At 42.0% G+C, this 19,997-nt stretch overlaps 1 protein-coding gene across 1 annotated transcript in view; it reads left to right on the forward strand.

Annotated features, from left to right (window-relative positions):
• The first annotated feature begins 4,959 nt into the window (after window positions 1–4,959).
• Window positions 4,960–19,997, forward strand: part of actr10 (actin related protein 10) — a 44,972-nt gene continuing 29,934 nt past the window's right edge. Inside the window, exons 1-2 of the mRNA XM_078562711.1 lie at window positions 4,960–5,109; window positions 14,186–14,258. Coding sequence (XP_078418837.1) covers window positions 5,033–5,109; window positions 14,186–14,258 — 150 coding nt within the window. The 5' untranslated portion in view covers window positions 4,960–5,032. The remainder of the gene's footprint in view (window positions 5,110–14,185; window positions 14,259–19,997) is intronic.

Genomic DNA, 19,997 nt, shown 5'->3' on the forward strand with positions numbered 1-19,997 from the left:
TAGGCAGAATGTCTTTTTGGCTTGATGACAGCATCCTGTTAGTGGTGAATACCACTCTTCGCCACTTTCTCATAAGACAACCCACTCAGTACAGGTACCATGAGGGCACCCTTTTAGGACAGAAATGAGGAGAATTTTTTTCTCTTAGAGGGTTGTGCGACGTTGGAACTCTCTGCCTCGGAAGACGATGGAAGTGGGGTCACTGAATATCTTTAAGGCGGAGGTAGATAGATTCTTGTTAGGCAAGGGAATCAAAGGTTATTGGGGGTAGGTGGGAATATGGAATTGGAAATGCAAACTGATCAGCCATGATATTATTGAATGGTGGGGCAAGCTCGAGGGGCCTAATGACATACTTCTGCTCCTATTTCGTATGTTTAAAATTTCAAACAATGCTTGGCAGTTAACTGTCAGTCACCATTAACTGGTGCATTCTCCATGGCAACACCTCTACCAATCAGTGTCCACTTGCCAACCAATCAGCACTCTCTTCTCATACAGTATATAGTTGTTGTTTCCCCTGGCATTGCTATTTTGCCATTGTTCTGATGAGTGCAAAACAAAAAGCTTTGACAAAATGTCTTCTTTCAACAATATTCAAGTTCTGTACTACCAAACGATTATAAGTTGGTTAAACATGATTTTCCCTTAATGAATCCATGCTGGCTTCGGCAAAATGTCCTTTTTCAGCAATACTCAAATTCTTTGGTACCAAACCGCCATTAGCAATATGTTTCCAGCCCAACAAGGAGGAAGGCATTGTTGGACCTGGTTCCGGTGAATGAGTTGGTTCAAGTGGATCAAATAGCAGTGGGAGAGCATTTAGGGCACAAGGATCATTGTATCACAAGGTTTAGGTTGGCCATGGAAAAAAAACAAGGAACAATCCAGAGGAGGGATAATTAACTGGGGGAAAGTCAACTTCGATGGGATGAGAATGCATCTGAGTCATGTGAATTGGAATCAAATGTTGGCAGAAAAGACGGTGGCTGAACAATGGGCTATCTTCAAAGAAAAAGTATTGCAGACAATGTCAAGGTACATTCCCTTGAAGGAGAAAGGAAGGACAAATAAATCCAGGATGCCCTGGATGATGAGAGAGATAGAGATGAAGATGAAAAGGAAGAAGCAAGCATACGACAGATGTCAGGTAGAAAATAGAATGGAGAATCAGGCTGAATATAGAAGAAACACAGGAGAAGTGAAGAAACTAATAAGAAAGCAAAGAGAGAGCATGAAAAAGACTGGCAGCTAATATATAAGGAAATCCCAAGGTCTTCTATAAGCATATAAATAACAAAAGGGTGGTAAAAGTAAGAGTAGGGCTGATTAGGGATTAAAAAAGGGGAGTCGTACATGGAGGCAGGAGAAATAGCGGAGGTATTGAACTAGAACTTTGCATCTGCTTTTCTACCAAGGCTGAGGTGAGAGAGGAGGTAACTGGTGTACTAGAAGAATTTACAATTGAGAAGGAGGAGGCTTTAGAAAGGCTATCTTTACTTAAAATTGATAAGGTACCAGAACCGGATGAAATGCATCCAAGGGTACAGAAGGAAGTGAGAAAGGAAATTGCAGAGGCACTAGTGATAATCTTCCAGTCTGCCTTGGACACAGGGGTGGTGCCAGAGGATTGGAGAATTGCGAATGTTACACCCTTGTTCAAAAAAGGGTACAAGGATAGAGTTGACAAATACAGACCAGTCAGATTGACATTAGTAATGGGGGAACTTCTGGAAACTATAGTTCGGGACAAAATCAATAGTCACTTAGACAAGTGCAGGATAATTAAGGAAAGCCAGCATGTGGTATGTGAATTTTAGTGCCAGTGTGATGCTAGGTATGTAGGCCGTACGTCCCAAAGACTGATGGATCGTATCAAACAGCATGTCTCAGCCACTGTTCACAACGGGCAGGGTACAGACCGTACCCAACCAGCCCACGCTTGCAAAACTCAAAACACAGTGTCAACATTAGATGTGATTCCACAATTGGACAACATTTACTAAATAATCCTCAGTGTGCTAAGAATTATGCTGACAGTCAATTTAAGATTGAGAGTCAGGTTCGCAGTGTGGCGGCACATTTGCGTGTACTGGAGGCTACATATATTAATACACAGGGCCCTGCTCTTTGCAGACAGAAAGAACATTACATACATTGCGTCTGTTTCAGCTAAATAAAATAAGTGACAGCCATTCACTGACCCATTCCTCAGGACAATGACTTGACCAATCCGGGTCAAGCTGCCTGGTTTAAAGTTCAAACAATGCTTGGCAGTTAACTGTCAGTCACAATCAGTGGTGCATTCTCCATGGCAATGCCACTTACCAACCAATCAGCACTCTCTTCACATACAGTATAAATTATTTCCCCCTTATATTGGTATTCTTGCGAGTGTCTTGATGAGTGCAAGACAAAAAGTTTAGATGTCTCTTTTATCAGCAATATTTAACTAACTTGCTGGAGCTTTTTGAGCTGGTAACAGGGAAGGTTGATAAGGGCAATGCTGTTGGTGTGGTATTATATGGATTTTCAAAAGGCATTTGATACAATGTCACACAACAGACTTGAGTAAAATTCTAGCTCATGGGATAAAAGGGAGAGTAGACACTTGGATAAGAGAGTGGACGAGTGACAGGAAACAAAGTAGTGGTTGATGAATGTTTTTCAGACATGAGGAAGGTTTGGAGTGGAGTTCCCCAGGGGTCAGTGTTGGGACCCTTGCTTTTCCTGATATAGTAATGACTTAGACAGTGGTGTTCTGGGCATGATTTCAAAATTTGCAGGTGATACAAAGGTTAGAAACATTGTCAACTGTGATGAGGATAATCTGACCCTCAAAAGGACAGACATGTTGGTGGATTGGACAGACAAGTGGTAGATGAAGTTCAATGCAGAAAAGTGTGAGGTGATTCATTTTGGCAGGAAGAATATGGAGAGACAGGATAAAATAAAGGGCAAAGCTCTAAAGGAGGTGACGAACAGAGGGACCTCAGTATATATATGTGCATAAGTCATTGAAGATGGCAGGACATGTTGAAAGAGCAGTTAATAAAGCATATAGTATCTTTAGCTTTATTAATAGGGGCATTGAGTACAAAAGTAAGGAGGTCATGTCAAACTTGTACAAGACACTAGTTAGGCCTCATCTGGAGTACTGCGTCCAATTCTGGGCACCATACTTGGGGAAGGATGTGAAGGCATTGGAGAGAGTACAGAGGAATTTCACAAGAATGATTCCATGAATAAAGAACTGCAGCTATGAGGATTGATTGAAGAGGTTGGGACTGATAAAGCAGAGAGGAGACTTGATAGAGGTATTCGAGATCCTGAGGGGTATGGGCAGGGTAAATTGTGAAATACTGTTCCCACCCAAGGGAGCATCAAGAACCAGAAGGCACATTCATGTGGCTAACTCCCAAGTCTGGATGTGAAAGATACGCAGACCAGGATGCTTAAGTAGAGAGTTTTATTGCTCACTACTAGAGTTCACTTCTCCCCTCTAACACACCAGATAGCGTGTGTTTCTCTTTTAAGAAAACCAATTAAACTAAATTAGGAAAACCAAGGGACAAAACAAGATGCAGCCCTTAAAAGGGATACTGCAAACAGAAAATCAAATGTTAAAGGAAACTTACAAACATTAAACCAAAATGTGATCAAAGGGGTCTATAAAGCACCCCAGTCCCCACCGAGCACAGATAGCCTCTATGGATCTCAGATGGCAGACACCATATGCTCCCTCTCCAGGGACACCCAGCCACAGAAGAGGGGCAGACAGTCAGGCCAGATGACCCCACTGCCTGGACCTGTTGATGGCCAGGCCCAGGAGCAGGTCCTCCTCCCTCTGCACCAGGCATCAAAGATCAGAAGTGTAGGAGAGACAGTGTTGGCTGACTCTTCCTCATATCCAACTGAGTATCATTAACTAACAGTACCCAGCACCTGTTCATCTTATTACCAGCAAGTACTTGGTATTTACATTCATTAACCAAAACCTATTAGATGTTAACAATTCAAAATAATTGGTAAAAGTGATGAGAAAAAAAAAATTCATCCAGGGGGTGGTCAGAATCTGGAACAAACTTCCAGAGTGGTGGAGGCAGGTTTGATCAATGTATTCAAAAAGGAATTGGATGACTATCTGAAAAGATAGAATGTGTAAGGTTACAGGGAGAAGGCAGGAGAGTGGAACTAGTTAGAATGTTCTTTCAGAGAGCCAGTGCTGATTTGATGGGCCGAATAACCTCCTTCTGCACTGTAAACATTCTGTGATTGCGACTTGACAGAGGTTTACGCGATCCAGCCAGCCGCCAGTCACTGAACAATTCAATGTTTGCAAGTTCCCTCCCTTTCCCTTCCGAGCAGGAAGGGGTTTTCAGGCCTGCAATGCAGAAACTGCATTGGGACAAGAACAATAGGCTTCTATTCAACACAGAACATTTTAAATTCACACAGACCACACTCGTAACTTATCATCACTGTGTAACTAATTCAACTCAACAGCTTCCAGACTATTTACCACCTGGCCACTTACTCTCATACCCCATTACAAACTCCCCAGCTTCCACACAACGCACATATGACACACGCACAGCCAAGACCCGCACACGTGATAAATAGCCCCACCCCGATCCGTGGCCCCGCCCTCGAATCTTCAAACCCCGCCCGAACCCCTGGCCCCGCCCAAGAGTCTTCAAGCCCCGCCCGAACCCCTGGGCCCGACTGCCTCGGCCCTGACAAGGCAAAGCGTTGACTTTGGGCTGTGGGGCTTCTCACGGATTGTTGAGCCTAATTAAATGCCTGACAAATTTGTTGAGATTTTATCTTTTTTTTTTGCCAAATTACTCGACGATCCACATTAAATAGAAACAAATCAATAGAGGCGCGTTATTTTTGTTCAAGAAAATGGTGGTCGATATAATCAGGCAATCGGGAAGCCCGGCCGTGCAAAGGATGATGTCAGTGGAGGGTTTGTGGGGGTGGGGCTTGTGATCTGGGACGCCAGCAGCGGAGGCTCAGCGCCAGCAAGATGCCGCTGTTTGAGGGTCTGGGGACTGGCGGCGAGAAGACGGCAGTTGTCATCGACCTAGGAGCCGCATATACCAAGTGAGTTGGGTAGAGGAATAGGAGGTTATACTGATAAGAGTTAGCTGGATAGGGTCTGAGGAGGCTCGTGTGGACCATAAACACATTGAGCTCTTCAACAACAACACTAAGGCCGAATGGCCTGTTTCTGTGCTGGGAAAATAAAAAGTGGTACACAAAACAATTGTTAAATCCTAAAATAAAAGCAAAATACTGCGGATGCTGGAAATCTAGAACAAAAATAGCTGGAAAAACTCAGCAGGTCTGACAGCATCCGCGGAGAGGGATACAGTTAACGTTTCGAGTCCGTGTGACCCTTCGCCAGAACTAAGGAAATAGGAATAAGGAAGAGTTGATAAATCCTAGTTGAATTTGCCACAGTAGGTTGCATTTGTCTTTACCAAGGAAGCAAGCAGATGCTGCCTAGGTCATGGTGGAAATAGTTGAGACACTTGAAGGGTTTTGAATTGATAAAGCGGGTGGGGTATTGAATACATTACTTAAATTTGATAAGGTGGCAGAATGGGATGAGATGCATGCAGGAAAACTGAAGGAAGTGGGAGTGGAAATTGGTCATTCTTTTCTAGCCTTTCTTAGACTTGGGTGGTGTCAGATGATTGGAGAATTGGAAATTTTACACCCTTGTTCAAAAAAAGGGTGTAATAATTTCAGCAACTAGGGGCCAGTCAGTTTAACCTTGGTGGTGGGGAAACTTTTAAAATGATAATCAGGACAAAAGTAATAGTCACTTGGGCAAATGCAGGTTAATTAAGGAAAGCCAGCATGGATTTGTTAAGGGAAAATCTTGAGATTATTTTTGACGCGGTAACAGAGAGTGTTGATGTGGTGTACTGGAAGTCCATGTACACCACATCAACAGCATTACCAAACCTCATTATGCCTACTTGACTGAGAACCCAGACTCTTAAAGAAGGATTATGTGAGTGAGTTTGTTTACACAGGTGCAAAGAAATGTTGACTTTGCTTATCTGATATTTCTGTGCAGTTATAATTTATTTTTTCTGTGGTCTCTTTTGTTAATGTCCCTGTTTACAAGATGCCAAGTGCTTAGAGCTTCTGTTATTGATAATTTAATGGTTTGATTGAGCTCTAGGGCACTGTAGGAACACTTCTAAAAAGATTTTCCTCCCTAACAGTACTGTGGTTGTACCTACACCATGTGGGCTGTAGCAGTTCAAGAAGGCATCTCACCACCATCTCAAGGGCAATTAGGGATGGGCAATAAATGCTGGCCTATCCAGTGATGCCCCACAAACCATGAATGAATGAAAAACGCTAACTGCCCTGCTATTTGTTCCCATCTTAATTGATTTTATTTCAAATTTCCTTCATTGTAGCTTTCTCCTTGATTTTGAAAACTAAAATCTCAACAAGTATGAAATTAATGTTAGTGATCAAAGATACCTTAGAATTGTCCCCTCCTTCCAGCAGGCAACCCATATATTAGCATTTCAAGGGCATGAGATACACCAATTAGACCCCTTCCCAATGGAAGCTGGCCATCTCCTGGTAGCTGAATATATTTTTATCGCAGGTGAGACATAGGATCCCTATTCTGCATAGAAAAACAACTTGATGGCAATCTTTATATTAGTCTGCATTTTCCTCCAAATACGTTGTCCTGTTTCAGCTACTCCAAAGACTCCTGTGGGGAAGCTCTTGCAGTCTATAAGCTGAAGCCTTCCCTTACTAGGAGCTCAGGGGTTAAACAGAAAACTCCTATCATCTTCAACTTTGAAAAGTAATAGAATGTTTGATTAGACCTTGGCTTAGGACTCTAAAGATTTTAGATGGGTGGCTTAATTAGAACAAGACAGGTTGAGATATACCTTCAAAAGTCCAGGATAAAGGAGAAAAAATAGGTAGCTCTTGGTAGCCAATTTTTTTATCCAAGCTGATGACAGTGACAGAAATGCCTATATATCCCCGTGACGATGGAATCTCCTATAATGACTGAATTTCTACTCTTCAATGTTCCCTCTTGTGCAGTCTCTTGTGCATTAGTACCTTGGTCTGAACTGCAGTCCTTCAAGGTGTCCCCAATGCTGAGCACCGAATTTGAGTGGCACACACCCCAAAGCCTCCTGTACTCCTTGCCTCTTCCTACTCCTACGGGTAGCCTCCATCTAGTATCCTGAACTCTCATTGTCTATGAGGTGGCCACTTCATGGAATGTATGATCGAGGAAACACTCATCTTCTCTGCTCCGCAGTGACTCCAGCTGCCCCTCAAGCTCAGAAATCTCAAGCTTGAGCTGGAGACACTTACCACACACATGGTTCCCCCAGACATGTCAGGCATCCAGAAGCACGCTCATGGTGCAGGAATTGCAATTTCCAGCTCTGTGTATTCCAAGGACTGCTCCTGTAAGCAAGCCTATGAACTGTGTAATATTATCTGATCATTTTTCCAGAGTTAACAGAACATTCTTTGTGACCTACCTAATTTTTCAGATAGTGGAAGCTCAATTACAGGCAGCAGAACAAAAGCTAAAATACAAATTAGATCTTGAAAGGTTAAAAACTGAATAATAGAAAAAGATCAAACATCAAATTTTACTTAAACATTATTTAACACACAAATCAGTTGTGAAACAAACATTATGAAACTCTGGTAGATTTTTTTTGTCTGAAGCTTCTGTGAAGTGCCTTGGGGCATTTCACTGTGTTAAAGATACTACATAAATGTATGTTGTTATGTTCATGGGGCATTTCCACCCTAGCCAATCAATTGTCTGGGACAGAGAAAACCAAGGAAGAATGGTTGCGGGCTGAGGTCAGAGATATCTCATGACCCTTTAAAATTCAAACTAGAGCAATGATATTTTTCACTACTAAGTAAAGCTGTTAGCTATCTGTAGGATTTAAAAGCACAGATTACTGCAACAGGTTCTCATTCTCTGGTAGGCTAACTGTCCCTAGTGATTAGCTTTGTCTACATTTTGGGCTCCTGAATGCACTTCAATTCTTCACCTGCTAAATAATAGTGATACAACTTCTCCACCTGTTTGGCCTGATCTTACATTTCCTCTTGAAAATTATGAACATTAGATAAGAAAATAAACTTCGAATTGATTTATTCACACAGTTGAGCTTTAGCTAGTTGGAATCTTGCCTCTTTTTGACTATATCAGCGCACGAGTGTGCCTGGAGTTGAAGCATGGACTATCCACTGGATAGTGAGGCCTTCCACTATCAGTGGGCTCCAGAGGGGCTGGAACGCTTCATCAATAATCAATAGTTTTAATTTAATATGCCAACCTTCCTGTAGTGATTGTGGGTTAAAACTTTTCTTACTGCTTTTAGGGGTCTCGTGATTGTAAAGACTAACCAGTCCCAAGCGTGGGTAATCTTAGGGGTGGAGCTTTCTAGTCGTGGACCTGGTTCCAGCATGTAGCTTCTACAAGTGCTTTGTAAATAAAGTTATCTGTTTCATGTAAGAAACCTGTACGGTACACCAAGTTTATTACAATTGGCTACAAGGCTAAATAGTTCCGACGCTGCACCTCACCCTTGTGAATGTGAGTACGCTAATTCTTAAGGAAAGAAAGAAAAGCTTACTCACCAGTCATGCCACTCTTCGGCAAAATTGACCTTTATGACTCATTAATGAAGACTGGAGCCAATACATAGAGCGCCTAGGTTTTTATTTCGTGGCGAATGAAATAACAGCGGAGGTGAAGCAGAAAGCAGTTCTTTTAAGTGTCTGTGGGAGCAAGATATATACCCTCCTCTGTAGTCAGACGGCCCTGAACGTGCCCAAATCTAAATCTTTTAATGAGCTGGTAGACCTCGTGAAGACACATTTTCAGCCGAAGCCATCGGTGATTATGCAGAGATTAAGTTCAACTCCAAATTAAGGGCCCCGGGTGAGTCAATCGCAGCTTATATCACGAAGTTGAAACAGTTGACTGAGCACTGCAACTTCAGAGATGCACTCAATGACATGTCGTGGGACCGTTTGGTTTGTGACATTCACAACAACACCATTCAGTGCTGTTTACTTGCAGAAGTTAATATTGATTTGAGGCGGGCCATGGAAATAGCACTAGCAACGGAGAGCGCTGAGAGGGTCTCATAGGCTTTTCAGAGTATGTAACATGGCACTGTTCTTTAGTTGGGGTGGGAACCTACTGAAAACCAGAGAGACAGCCGTGAAGCGGGAAACAGTCTCTACTGCTCGAGAAATTAAAAGACATATAGGAAGCATCTCGCCAGCGATTCAGAAATTCATTTGTTACCAATGTGAGAGTAACCAGGTACCAGAAACCTGCAGATTTAAAGAGGCAAAATGCCACCACTGTCACAAATAAGGGCATGCAATAAAGCAATGTAGGGCGAAAGCGAGACAGCCAATCAGACTGCAGACCAAGATGATTGAAGTGCACAATATAACTGAACCAGAAGCTGCTGATACTGATATCTATTCTCTATATAATGTCAAAGCAGTAAAACCTGAACCAATCACCATCACCCTTCAAGTGAATGGGAAGCCTTTAGCCATGGAGGTAGATATGGGAGCATCGACCACAGCAATGGGAGAGCATGCATTTAAATACCTAAGTGAAGGTACTCACCCACTGAATCTGGAGCAAACCATGGTTTAGCTGAAGATGTACACTGGAGAGTCAATACAGGTGAAAGGCATCACCTCTTTACCTGTGTCCTACAGGCAACAGACAGCCCAGCTTCCAGTGATCATTGTAACAGGTGAAGGTCCTAGTCCTCTAGGCTGCAATTGGCTAAAAGAAATGAAGCTCAACTGGCCAGAAACATTTCGAGAGAACAGGAGGAATTCCTGAGTTGATAGGGAATATGACAGTATATCTTGGAATAAGTTAGGAGAATCAAAGGACCTTCACAGGATGCAAGGATCCCTAAGGCTTCGTTCCACTGGAAAATCATGAAAACAAATATAGTGCCACTCTGAAGAAACAACTGGTAGAGAAGACTGAACAATGTTTAATGTTCCAGGAGGAAGCCAAAAGATACAGGAGGAGACAAGGAGCTGAAGTATCAGTTGATTGAAACAAAAAAGGCATTAGAAGGAAAAGTTGCGGAACATTGAAAATGGAATTGGGTAACAAAGCCATGGGTAGTTCAACCAGCGAACTGACCAGGTTAAGATTTCACCAGAGAGAAATTTGGCTGACTGTGAAATCAGAATGAAGGTTGAGACAAAACTCTGCGGTAAACAGAAGAAGAAAGACGGAAATCAAATCTGAAAGGCCAATAGGCTATGTCTCCAGAACCCCCTCTGCAGCTAAGAAGGATTATTCACAACTTGAAAAGGAAGGTTTATCTGTAATATTTGGAGTCAAGAAATTCCATCAATATCTGCGTGGTTGACATTTCACCGTAGTGTCCGATCATAAGCCACTAATGGAAGGTAAAGTAATTCTGCCGATAGCCTTAGCAAGAATTCAACGGTGGGCTTTGATTTTATCGGCGTATGAGTACACCTTTATGCACTGTCCTGATATGCATATTGTAATTGCAGACGCACTCCATTGTCTTCTGTTACCAGATGGCATTGTACATGTTCCAGTGCCACAAGAAGTTGTGCTTGTGTTAAATTTCTTGGACTCTTCGCAGGTCTATGTGAAGCAAATAAGGAATTGGACAAGCCAGGATCCAATTTTATCAAAAGTCTGAAACCAGCTATTGCAAGGATGGTTGAATGCACCAGTCTCTGAAGAGATGAGTCCATTCTATGCCCATAAAACTGAGTTAGGTTATCAAGATGGAATCTTCTTGTGGGGATTAAGAGGGAAGGAAGAGAACCACTCTTGACAGAGCTTCACAGTGCGCATCCAGGCATTTCAAAGATGAAGATGCTTGCGAAGTTATGTCTGGTGGCCAGGTATAGACAGTGATATAGAAAAAATGGTTAAACATTCTCCAGTGTCAGTAACAACTGAGTTTGTAAGTCCATTTTTAGGTGCCATGTTTTTATTGATCATCAATGTGCATTCTAAGTGGATGAATGTGTATGAAGTTAGATCACCGACATCGTGTGCAACTATTGAAAAGCTGCGCTAATGTTTTAGTATACATGGCCCACCTGAAGTAATTGTTTTTGATAACGGTACAGCCTTCACTAGTACGGAATTCCAGAGATTCGTGAGGTTAAGTGGAATTAAACATTTTAAAACAACACCATATTATCCCTCATTCAATGGGTTAGCAGAAAGAGCAGTGCAAACATTCAAATCAGGAATGAAAAAGCTATACGAAGGAACATTAGAAACTCGAATTTTACGTTTTCTTCACAATTATCGTATGATACCTCATGCAACTTAAGTAATTCAGATGGTGTTGAATTCAGATGAAATGCTGCCTTCATACAAGATTAAGTCTGGTGTTTCCAAACTTAGAGGGGAAGGTAGAGCAGAACCAGAGTAGTCAGAAAGTGAATCATGATATTCATAGCAAAGCTCGAAAACTTACTGTGGGGGAGAGAGTTTTCGTGAGAAATTTTGGAGATGGACCTTGTTGCGTTCCTGGCATAAATGTCTCTGAAACTGGACCTTTGTTGTACCAAGTGGAAGTGGAAGGCCAGATTGTTCGAAAACGTGGATCATCTAAGGAGTAGAGACACATTCCAACAACCAGTTAATTCGCTTATAATTGATGTTGAACCTTTAATCCCTGAGGTGCCAGATCGGCCTAGAATGGACATACCTGATGTCACTGTTGAATTATCTAATTCAGAACTGCCTTTGTCTAAGGATGTCCTGACTCTGCAGTTCCTGATCATGTCGATCCAGTGGGAGAATCTCAAGCCGTAGAGCTACGTCGCTCTAATCAAATTAGAAAACCACCTCAGAGACTTACTTTATGATTACATGACTTGTGTATATATGTATATGTTGTGGGTTAAGATATTCCTGTAAATAAATGTAAAAAAATTAAAGGGGGAGGAATGTAGTGATTGTGGGTTAAAACTTTTCCTACTGCTTTTAGGGGCCACGTGATCAGCAGGTAATCTTAGGGGCGGAGCTTTCTGGTCGTGGACCTGGTTCAAGCAAGTAGCTTCTACAAGAGCTCTGTTAATGAAGTTATTTGTTTCAAGTAAGAAACCTGTCCAGTACACCAAGTTCATTACATTTCCTTTCAATTTTTATTTTAGCTTTTTAGTGGTATACCCTTAAGATTTATTACCTCTTAATTATTAAACCCTTGTAGTTAGTTGAAAGTAAAAACGAGGCAGATGGTTATAGTAAATTAAATATCTAAATTGCCACCAGCAGTGAGAAAAGAAACCAATCACCAAAATTTCTCGGATTTTGAGAGTGCAGTCTTTTTCTGATTTGAAATGTGACAAATTTTTATGTCCCTACATTGTTAAAAATTGCTGTTAAACATGTATCCCACTATCTAACCTGAAGATGTTTGTATTTTATAGTTTAAAACAGTTACTACTTGGTAACAACACAAGCTGGAGCTCAAATTTAGAGTGGAAACCTAGCCTGACTCATGTAATAACCTGATGCACTGGGGAAAGTAGTTTTGCACGACTTGCGTGAAGCATTATATGTAATACACGTGATGATAAACGCTGTATTTATGTGGTTAATTTGTGTTTAAAGAATATAAACACTACCACTTTCACACACTAAATTTAAACTGTTTTAATAGGAGCTCAATATATACATTTCCTTGGCAAGGGAACTAGAGATGCAGAAAGACAGTTCAAAATGGTTCAAACCCTTCCTGCATTTACTAGTTTGAATATAAATGCAATACAAAGAGTAAATAAAATATCTTGTAGGAGCAAAAAGGTGCAAAGTGATCTTACACTTTGCTTTGGGGAATTGCCCCTCTATCTCCATGATTTAATTTTATTTAATATAATACATTTCTTTGTGGAAAGACAGTCTAAGGCACAAACCATGGCTTTATAAAGAATACATTAAAACATTAGAACATTTTCATTTGCATTTATTTTGAACAATTTGTTAGCTTTGTGCAAAATTTAGAATTACCTTAACAATACACACTGCCTCGTGAATTTCCAAAATGCACAACCTTTAGAATGAACTGTCTGTCCTAGACTATCAAAAGTCACATATGCATGCCTGGTATGAAGATTGGCAACAAGCAGCCAAGAAGACACCAGGAAGTGAAAAGCAAGTTTGGAGCAGTTGTGGTGAAACTGCGTCTCCACCCACTTTGCTTAAAAGTCTAACTTTTCTAAAAGTCTATTTTAACCTACCACGGCTGAGGCAGTAGCTTATCAGCAACCCATTCCAATCAATGGCACCGACAATGATTGGGCAACACACACTTATTTACTCTCTTCACAACCTAACGTGAGCAGGTGTTCAGACTTATTTCCAACTGACCCTGACGTGTTCTCCTCTGCTCTGTGGTCTTTTACAAAGGATTCAAAACATATCCAAGTTGGGACGTGCTCAAACAACCTCATGTTGGACCCAATTTACTATCAGGGCTTCATCACTACGTATAAGGCCTGAATTGGGGGTAGAGATGGAAAGAAAATAGATTTAATTTTTAAAAAATCTTTATTCAAGAAGTACATGCTAGAACATTCTAAAAGTTCTACAGGAAAAAAAATTAAGGACCCTCCTTTTACTGTTTCAATTGTTGAGTAATTTTATCCAGTGAGCAGTTGACTGTACGGACCAGGAAGATGTGCGGTTCAATCTCGGGTTTGTGCTGACTTCATTGATCTCAGCTGGTAACAAAGTTGGCACCTTAGGTAGTGGTAACCCTGGCTCCCACACATCTTCACTATCCAGAAACTTCAATATGTTTGGCCTTCGAAGATTCAATGGAGCCAGGCTGTGATAGCCCCATCTGTCAAAAATTAGCAGAGAAAAAACTAGCATGGTGGGAAAGAAATCCAATATTAAAATACCTCATTGCCAAAAGAATAACTGGATGTTTATTTTCTGTCAATTGATCTGTTTCTTGAAAAAGAATGTGTAGCTTCATCGTCATAGTCAGTAAATGCAACTTTTTGAAGTTTCATTGTATGTTCATAATGGCTATTAATGTAGGTATGATATTTAAAAATACTTGGTATATTGAAGATTTCTTCCAATTTCTAGGTGTGGTTTTGCTGGAGAAACTGGACCAAGATGTATCATCCCTAGTGAAATTAAGAAGCTGGGTGTAACACAAGTAAGCTTTTTTACCTTCACTTCAAAAAGTAATTTGTGTAAAGTGCTTTAAGACAATTTTGGAGATGTGACCAGGTGCTCTGTTAATGCAAAACTTTTGTTTGCTTTTCTGCAGTGGGCCCGGGACAGGTCATTATAATAGAATAAAAGCAAAATACTGCAGACGTTGGAAATCTGCCAGATGCTGCCAGACCTGCTGAGTTTTTCCAGCATTTTCTGTTTTTATTTATAATAGAATTCTAACATCGCTGCAAAGCAACCTTCAATTCAAAGTGTAATCCCAATTGACTTGGGAACACAGGAGTATCAGATTTTTCAGGAATGTTGTCTGATGGTATTTGGGGCTTGATGCTGCATGGAATATAACACTGGTACATTATCTGGCTGGGTTTAAGAAATATTCAGGTGGTTTGGTAGAATTGTTAGGTGTTTTATAAAACTTAAACAATTAAATCTTTTGAGAAGCAGATAGTTCTGCTTGTGATCTTTAAATATTAAAATATTTAATGGTTGATAATGCAGCTTTCTCATTGTTAGAGTGCAATTGATAGTATGCCCTAAAACTTAGTACAACCTTTGCAGCTATCCATTTCCTATGTCTATGGTGGTGACTAGCTGCTCATGAATGACTAACCTTGCTAAGATTTAGAATTGCAAAATTTCACAAGTCTATTAATTTTTAAGATTATCAGTGAGTTTAAAATGCGGATAATATAGGTGCATAAATAATATGTTGCTCTTTGATATTTTTAGTACACTTTTTAGTATGATGAAATTTGTTCAGAAAGTGGGTGTCACTGGCAAAGGCAACATTGATTACCCATTCCACTTACCCTTAGGAAGGTGGTGGTGAGCCTTGTTCAGGTGCAGTCCATGTTCTGAAGGTGCTTCCAAAGTGCTGTTAGATAGGGAGTTCCAGGATTTAAGGCTACCCCTGAACATTTTCTTGTATTACTCTCAACCACATCCCGCTTCCAAGTTCTTAACCCGACTTCCTTCTGTGTCTGCCTCGGCCATAAGACCATAAGACGTAGGAGCAGAAATTAGGCCATTCGGCCCATCACGTCTGCTCCGCCATTCAATCATGGCTGATAAGTTTCTCAACCCCATTCTCCCGCCTTCTCCCCATAACCTTTGATCCTCTTACCGATCAAGAACCTATCTATCTCGGTCTTAAATACACTCAATGACCTGGCCTCCACAGCCTTCTGTGGCAATGAATTCCATAGATTCACCACTCTCTGGCTAAAGAAGTTTCTCCTCATCTCTGTTCTAAAAGGTCTTCCCTTTACTCTGAGGCTGTGCCCTCGGGTCCTAGTCTCTCCTACTAATGGAAACATCTTCCCCACGTCCACTCTATCCAGGCCTTTCAGTATTCTGTAAGTTTCAATCAGATCCCCCCTCATCCTTCTAAACTTCATTGAGTATAGGCCCAGAGTCCTCAAACGTTCCTCAATGTTAAGCCTTTCATTCCTGGGATCATTCTCGTGAACCTCCTCTGGACCCTCTCCAGGGCCAGCACATCCTTCCTGAGATACGGGGCCCAAAATTGCTCACAATATTCTAAATGTGGCCTGACCAGAGCCTTATAAAGCCTCAGCAGCACGTCCCTGCTTTTATATTCTAGTCCTCTCGAAATAAATGCCAACATTGCATTTGCCTTCCTAACTACCGCGTCAACCTGCAAGTTAACCTTAAGAGAATCCTGGACTAGGACTCCCAAGCCCTTTTGCACTCCAGATTTCTGAATTCTCTCCCCATTTAGAAAATAGTCTATGCCTCTATTCTTCCTACCAAACCTCACACTTGCCCACGTTGTATTCCATCTGCCACTTCTTTGCCCATTCTTCTAACCTGTCCAAATCCTTCTGCAGCCTCCCCGCCTCCTCAATACTACCTGTCCCTCCACCTATCTTTGTATCATCTGCAAACTTAGCCAGGGTGCCCTGAGTTCCTTCATCTAGATCATTCATGTATAAAGTGAAAAGTTGTGGTCCCAACACTGACCCCTGTGGAACTCCACTAGTCACCGGCCGCCATCCTGAGAAGGACCCCCTTAACCCCACTCTCTGCCTCCTGCCAGACAGCCAATCTTCTATCCATGCTAGTACCTTGCCTCTAACACCATGGGCTCTTATCTTACTGAGCAGCCTCCTGTGCGGCACCTTGTCAAAGACCTTCTGGAAGTCCAAGTAGATAACATCCATTGGCTCTCCTTTGTCTAACCTCTTCGTTACCTCCTCAAAGAATTCTAACAGATTTGTCAGGCATGGCCTCCCCTTGATGAAACCATGCTGACTTTGCCCTATTTTACCATGCACTTCCAAGTATTCTGAAATTTCATCCTTAATTGTGGACTCTAAAATCTTATCAACGACTGAGGTCAGGCTAATCGGCCTGTAATTTCCCATCTTTTGTCTCACTCATTTCTTAAGCAGGGGGGTTACATTAGCGATTTTCCAGTCCTCTGGGACCCTCCCTGACTCCAGTGATTCCTGAAAGATCACCACTAACGCATGCACTATCTCTTCAGCTATCTCCTTCAGAACTCTGGGGTGTAATCCATCTGGTCCAGGTGATTTATCCACCTTCAGACCTTTTTGTTTTCCTAGCACCTTCTCCTTGGTAATAGCCACCATACTCACCTCTGCCCCCCGACTCTCTTGAACTTTGGGGATGTCATTCGTGTCTTCCACTGTGAAGACTGACGCAAAGTACCTATTCAGTTCCTCCGCCATTTCTTTGTTCCCCACTACTACTTCTCCAGCGTCATTTTCCAGCGGCCCAATGTCCATTTTTGCCTCTCTCTTACCCTTTATGTATCTAAAAAAAAACTCTTGCAATCTTCTTTTATATTACTGGCTAGTTTACCCTCATATTTAATCTTCTCCCTCCTTATTTCTTTTTTAGTTGTCCTCTGTTGGTCTTTGTAGGCTTCCCAATCCCCTGGTTTCCCACTGCTCTTCGCCGCATTGTATGCTTTCTCTTCAGCTTTTATGCTGTCCCTGACTTCCCTTGTCAGCCATGGTTGCCTCGTCCTCCCTTTAGTATGCTTCTTCTTCCTAGGGATGAATTTTTGCTGTGTCTCCCAAATGACTCCCAGAAACTCCTGCCATTGCTGTTCCACTGTCTTTCCTGCTAGGCTCATCTCCCAGTCAATTCTGGCCAGCTCCTCCCTCATGCCTCTGTAGTTGCCTTTATTCAACTGTAATACCGTTACATCTGATTCCAGCTTTTTCCTCTCAAATTGCAGGGTAAATTCTATCATATTATGGTCACTTCCTCCTAAGGGTTCCTTCACCTTAAGCTCCCTTATCAAATCTACCTCATTACACATCACTAAATCTAGAATTGCCTGTTCCCTAGTGGGCTCCAACACAAGCTGCTCCAAGAAGCCATCTCGTAGACATTCCACAAATTTCTTTTCTTGGGATCCACCACCAACCTGATTTTCCCAGTCTACCTGCATATTGAAATCCCCCATGATCACTGTAACCTTGCCTTTCTTACAAGCCTTTTCTATCTCCTGGTGTATCTTGTGCCCCACATCCTGACTACTGTTCGGAGGCCTGTACATAGCTCCCATTATGGTTTTTTTTACCTTTGCGGTTCCTCAACTCTACCCACACAGATTCTACATCATCTGACCCTACATCATTTCTTGCTATCGATTTAATTTCATTTCTTACTAACAAAGCAACCCCCTCTGCCAACCTGCCTATCTTTTCGATAGGATGTATATCCTTGGATATTTAGCTCCAATTCCTGATCTCCTTGCAGCCATGTCTCCGTAGTGCCCACCATATCATACCTGCCAATTTCAATCTGCGCCACGGGTGGGGGGGGGGGTGCGGTGTTTTGAAACTATCCACCAATTCACTTACAACTGCACTTTCAAAATCCCAACTGTCTAGCTTTTGACCCTCACACATAACAACATTTCTGCAGCGACTAATTTGCTCACCAACAACCCCAACTCCACCTTTGATGCTCTAATCTCCACTGAAATCATTGCTCTGCTTTACTTCGGCCATTCACCCAGTATGGCCCTCATCGCTACTCCCTTAGGTCAAGGGGTGCAGACCTGAATAGATATGGTGGACAACTTCTTCAGCCATTCACTGTCAGATCTGGCTGGACCACATGAAGTGCTACTGGGTCTTGCTCTCATCTGCCGAAAATGCTCATGATTCCAGGAGTATCCTTGAATGCGAAGATCTTTTCTTTAATGCATAACAACTTCTTAAAACCCTCTCCCCTGCCTCTTTCACGTCATCTCCAACAAGTGCAAGGAGATCCATCACTTGCTCCCTCAATCCTATTTTCACTAAACTACTGACTATCCCACTTCTCCTCCTGGTCCCATGTTAGCCATTGTTGTTACAGTTCTCTCTTTTCAGGTTGATGTTATGATTCCAGCTGATGTTACCACTGGACAAGCCAGATTCCAGGGTGGAACCTGGCTTGATAGATCCTAACTTTTATTTTAGTTTATAAACATGCAGGGCGACTACTGAACAGAGTTACTGGAGTCAGCTGATAAACTTTTAAGAAAAGAACAAAACATTTATTAAACAAAAAAAAATGAACTATATTACAATACTCCTTCACACACTATACTTTTACAGATATATGCAGCTTTGTAAGGATAATGCAAGTTACAAAACTTATCTTATACTCTAACGTTCATAGTACGTACACAGTCCATGTAAATCATTAGGCGACCTGTGATCAAACACACCACACTCTGAAACCAAGTGACACATGCCACCCCAAATAGATGCTACAGATCTCTCATTAACTCCCACCAGACATTTGTCACACCATAAGCCAACCGGTCTCTCTGAACTCCCATCTTTCACCCAAGGGTTCCCAATCTGCTCTCTCGAAGAACCTGCTTTGGAATCTTCTTCCAAACGACATTTCCTCTCAGACCACTCCCACAAGGGTCCACCTCCAGGGTTTCAAACTCTCCTTCCAATGTTCTTCTCTCTTGGATTGCCACCTGCATTCAGGCTTTGCCTTCCATCCACTCTCTCTCGGATACTCAGCCATGTCAACAGAACACCACTGCTTCACATGCCCATAGCAAGGAGTCACCAACCTTTGGCTGTCTCCTTGAATCTTCTGGCTTCTCAAGCTTATTTTGCTTTTAAGTCTGCGTCCTGCAGCTTACTCCCTTTAAGCAAGGAACCTTCCTCTGTTCCTCACTCTTGGCTTCACTTAACCGGACCTTTACCAGATTCCTGTTCTTTTCCTTTGACTAAATGGTCTTCTTGAGACCCCTCCTTTCTGTCCCACACCTTGGCTTTGGGACCTTTCGGTCCTTTTGGGAAATCTGCTCTCTGCAGTTCCCTCTGCTGCGTCCAGCTTCTCCTAGTTCCTGGTTTCAACTGAACTAAAAAAACTGCTTTTCTGTTTCTCCTTGTGTCTGTGGCAGTAGCCCAGTTTTTCTACTTTAAGTCATAAAACCACATTAGAATGCAGGTATACAAAGTCTTCAGACTTGCAAGCAGCTTTTAAAATGAAACTAAACTCAAATTCCCTCCTTCCTTAACACCAGTACAGAAGCACAAAAACACGCACAAATACTAAGATAACTCACTTAAACCATCTCCTTTCTTTCCCACTCCTTGGCTTTAGGACCTTTTAGTTCTTTTGGGAAATCTCTAAAAAAAAACTGCTGTTCTATTTCTGTGTCAGTGAGCCCCCTGTTGCTAGGCAACAGCCCAGTTTTTCT

This window comes from Cetorhinus maximus, chromosome 18 (assembly GCF_964194155.1).
Source record: "Cetorhinus maximus chromosome 18, sCetMax3.hap1.1, whole genome shotgun sequence".
In the NCBI taxonomy this organism is placed as follows: Eukaryota; Metazoa; Chordata; class Chondrichthyes; order Lamniformes; family Cetorhinidae; genus Cetorhinus; species Cetorhinus maximus.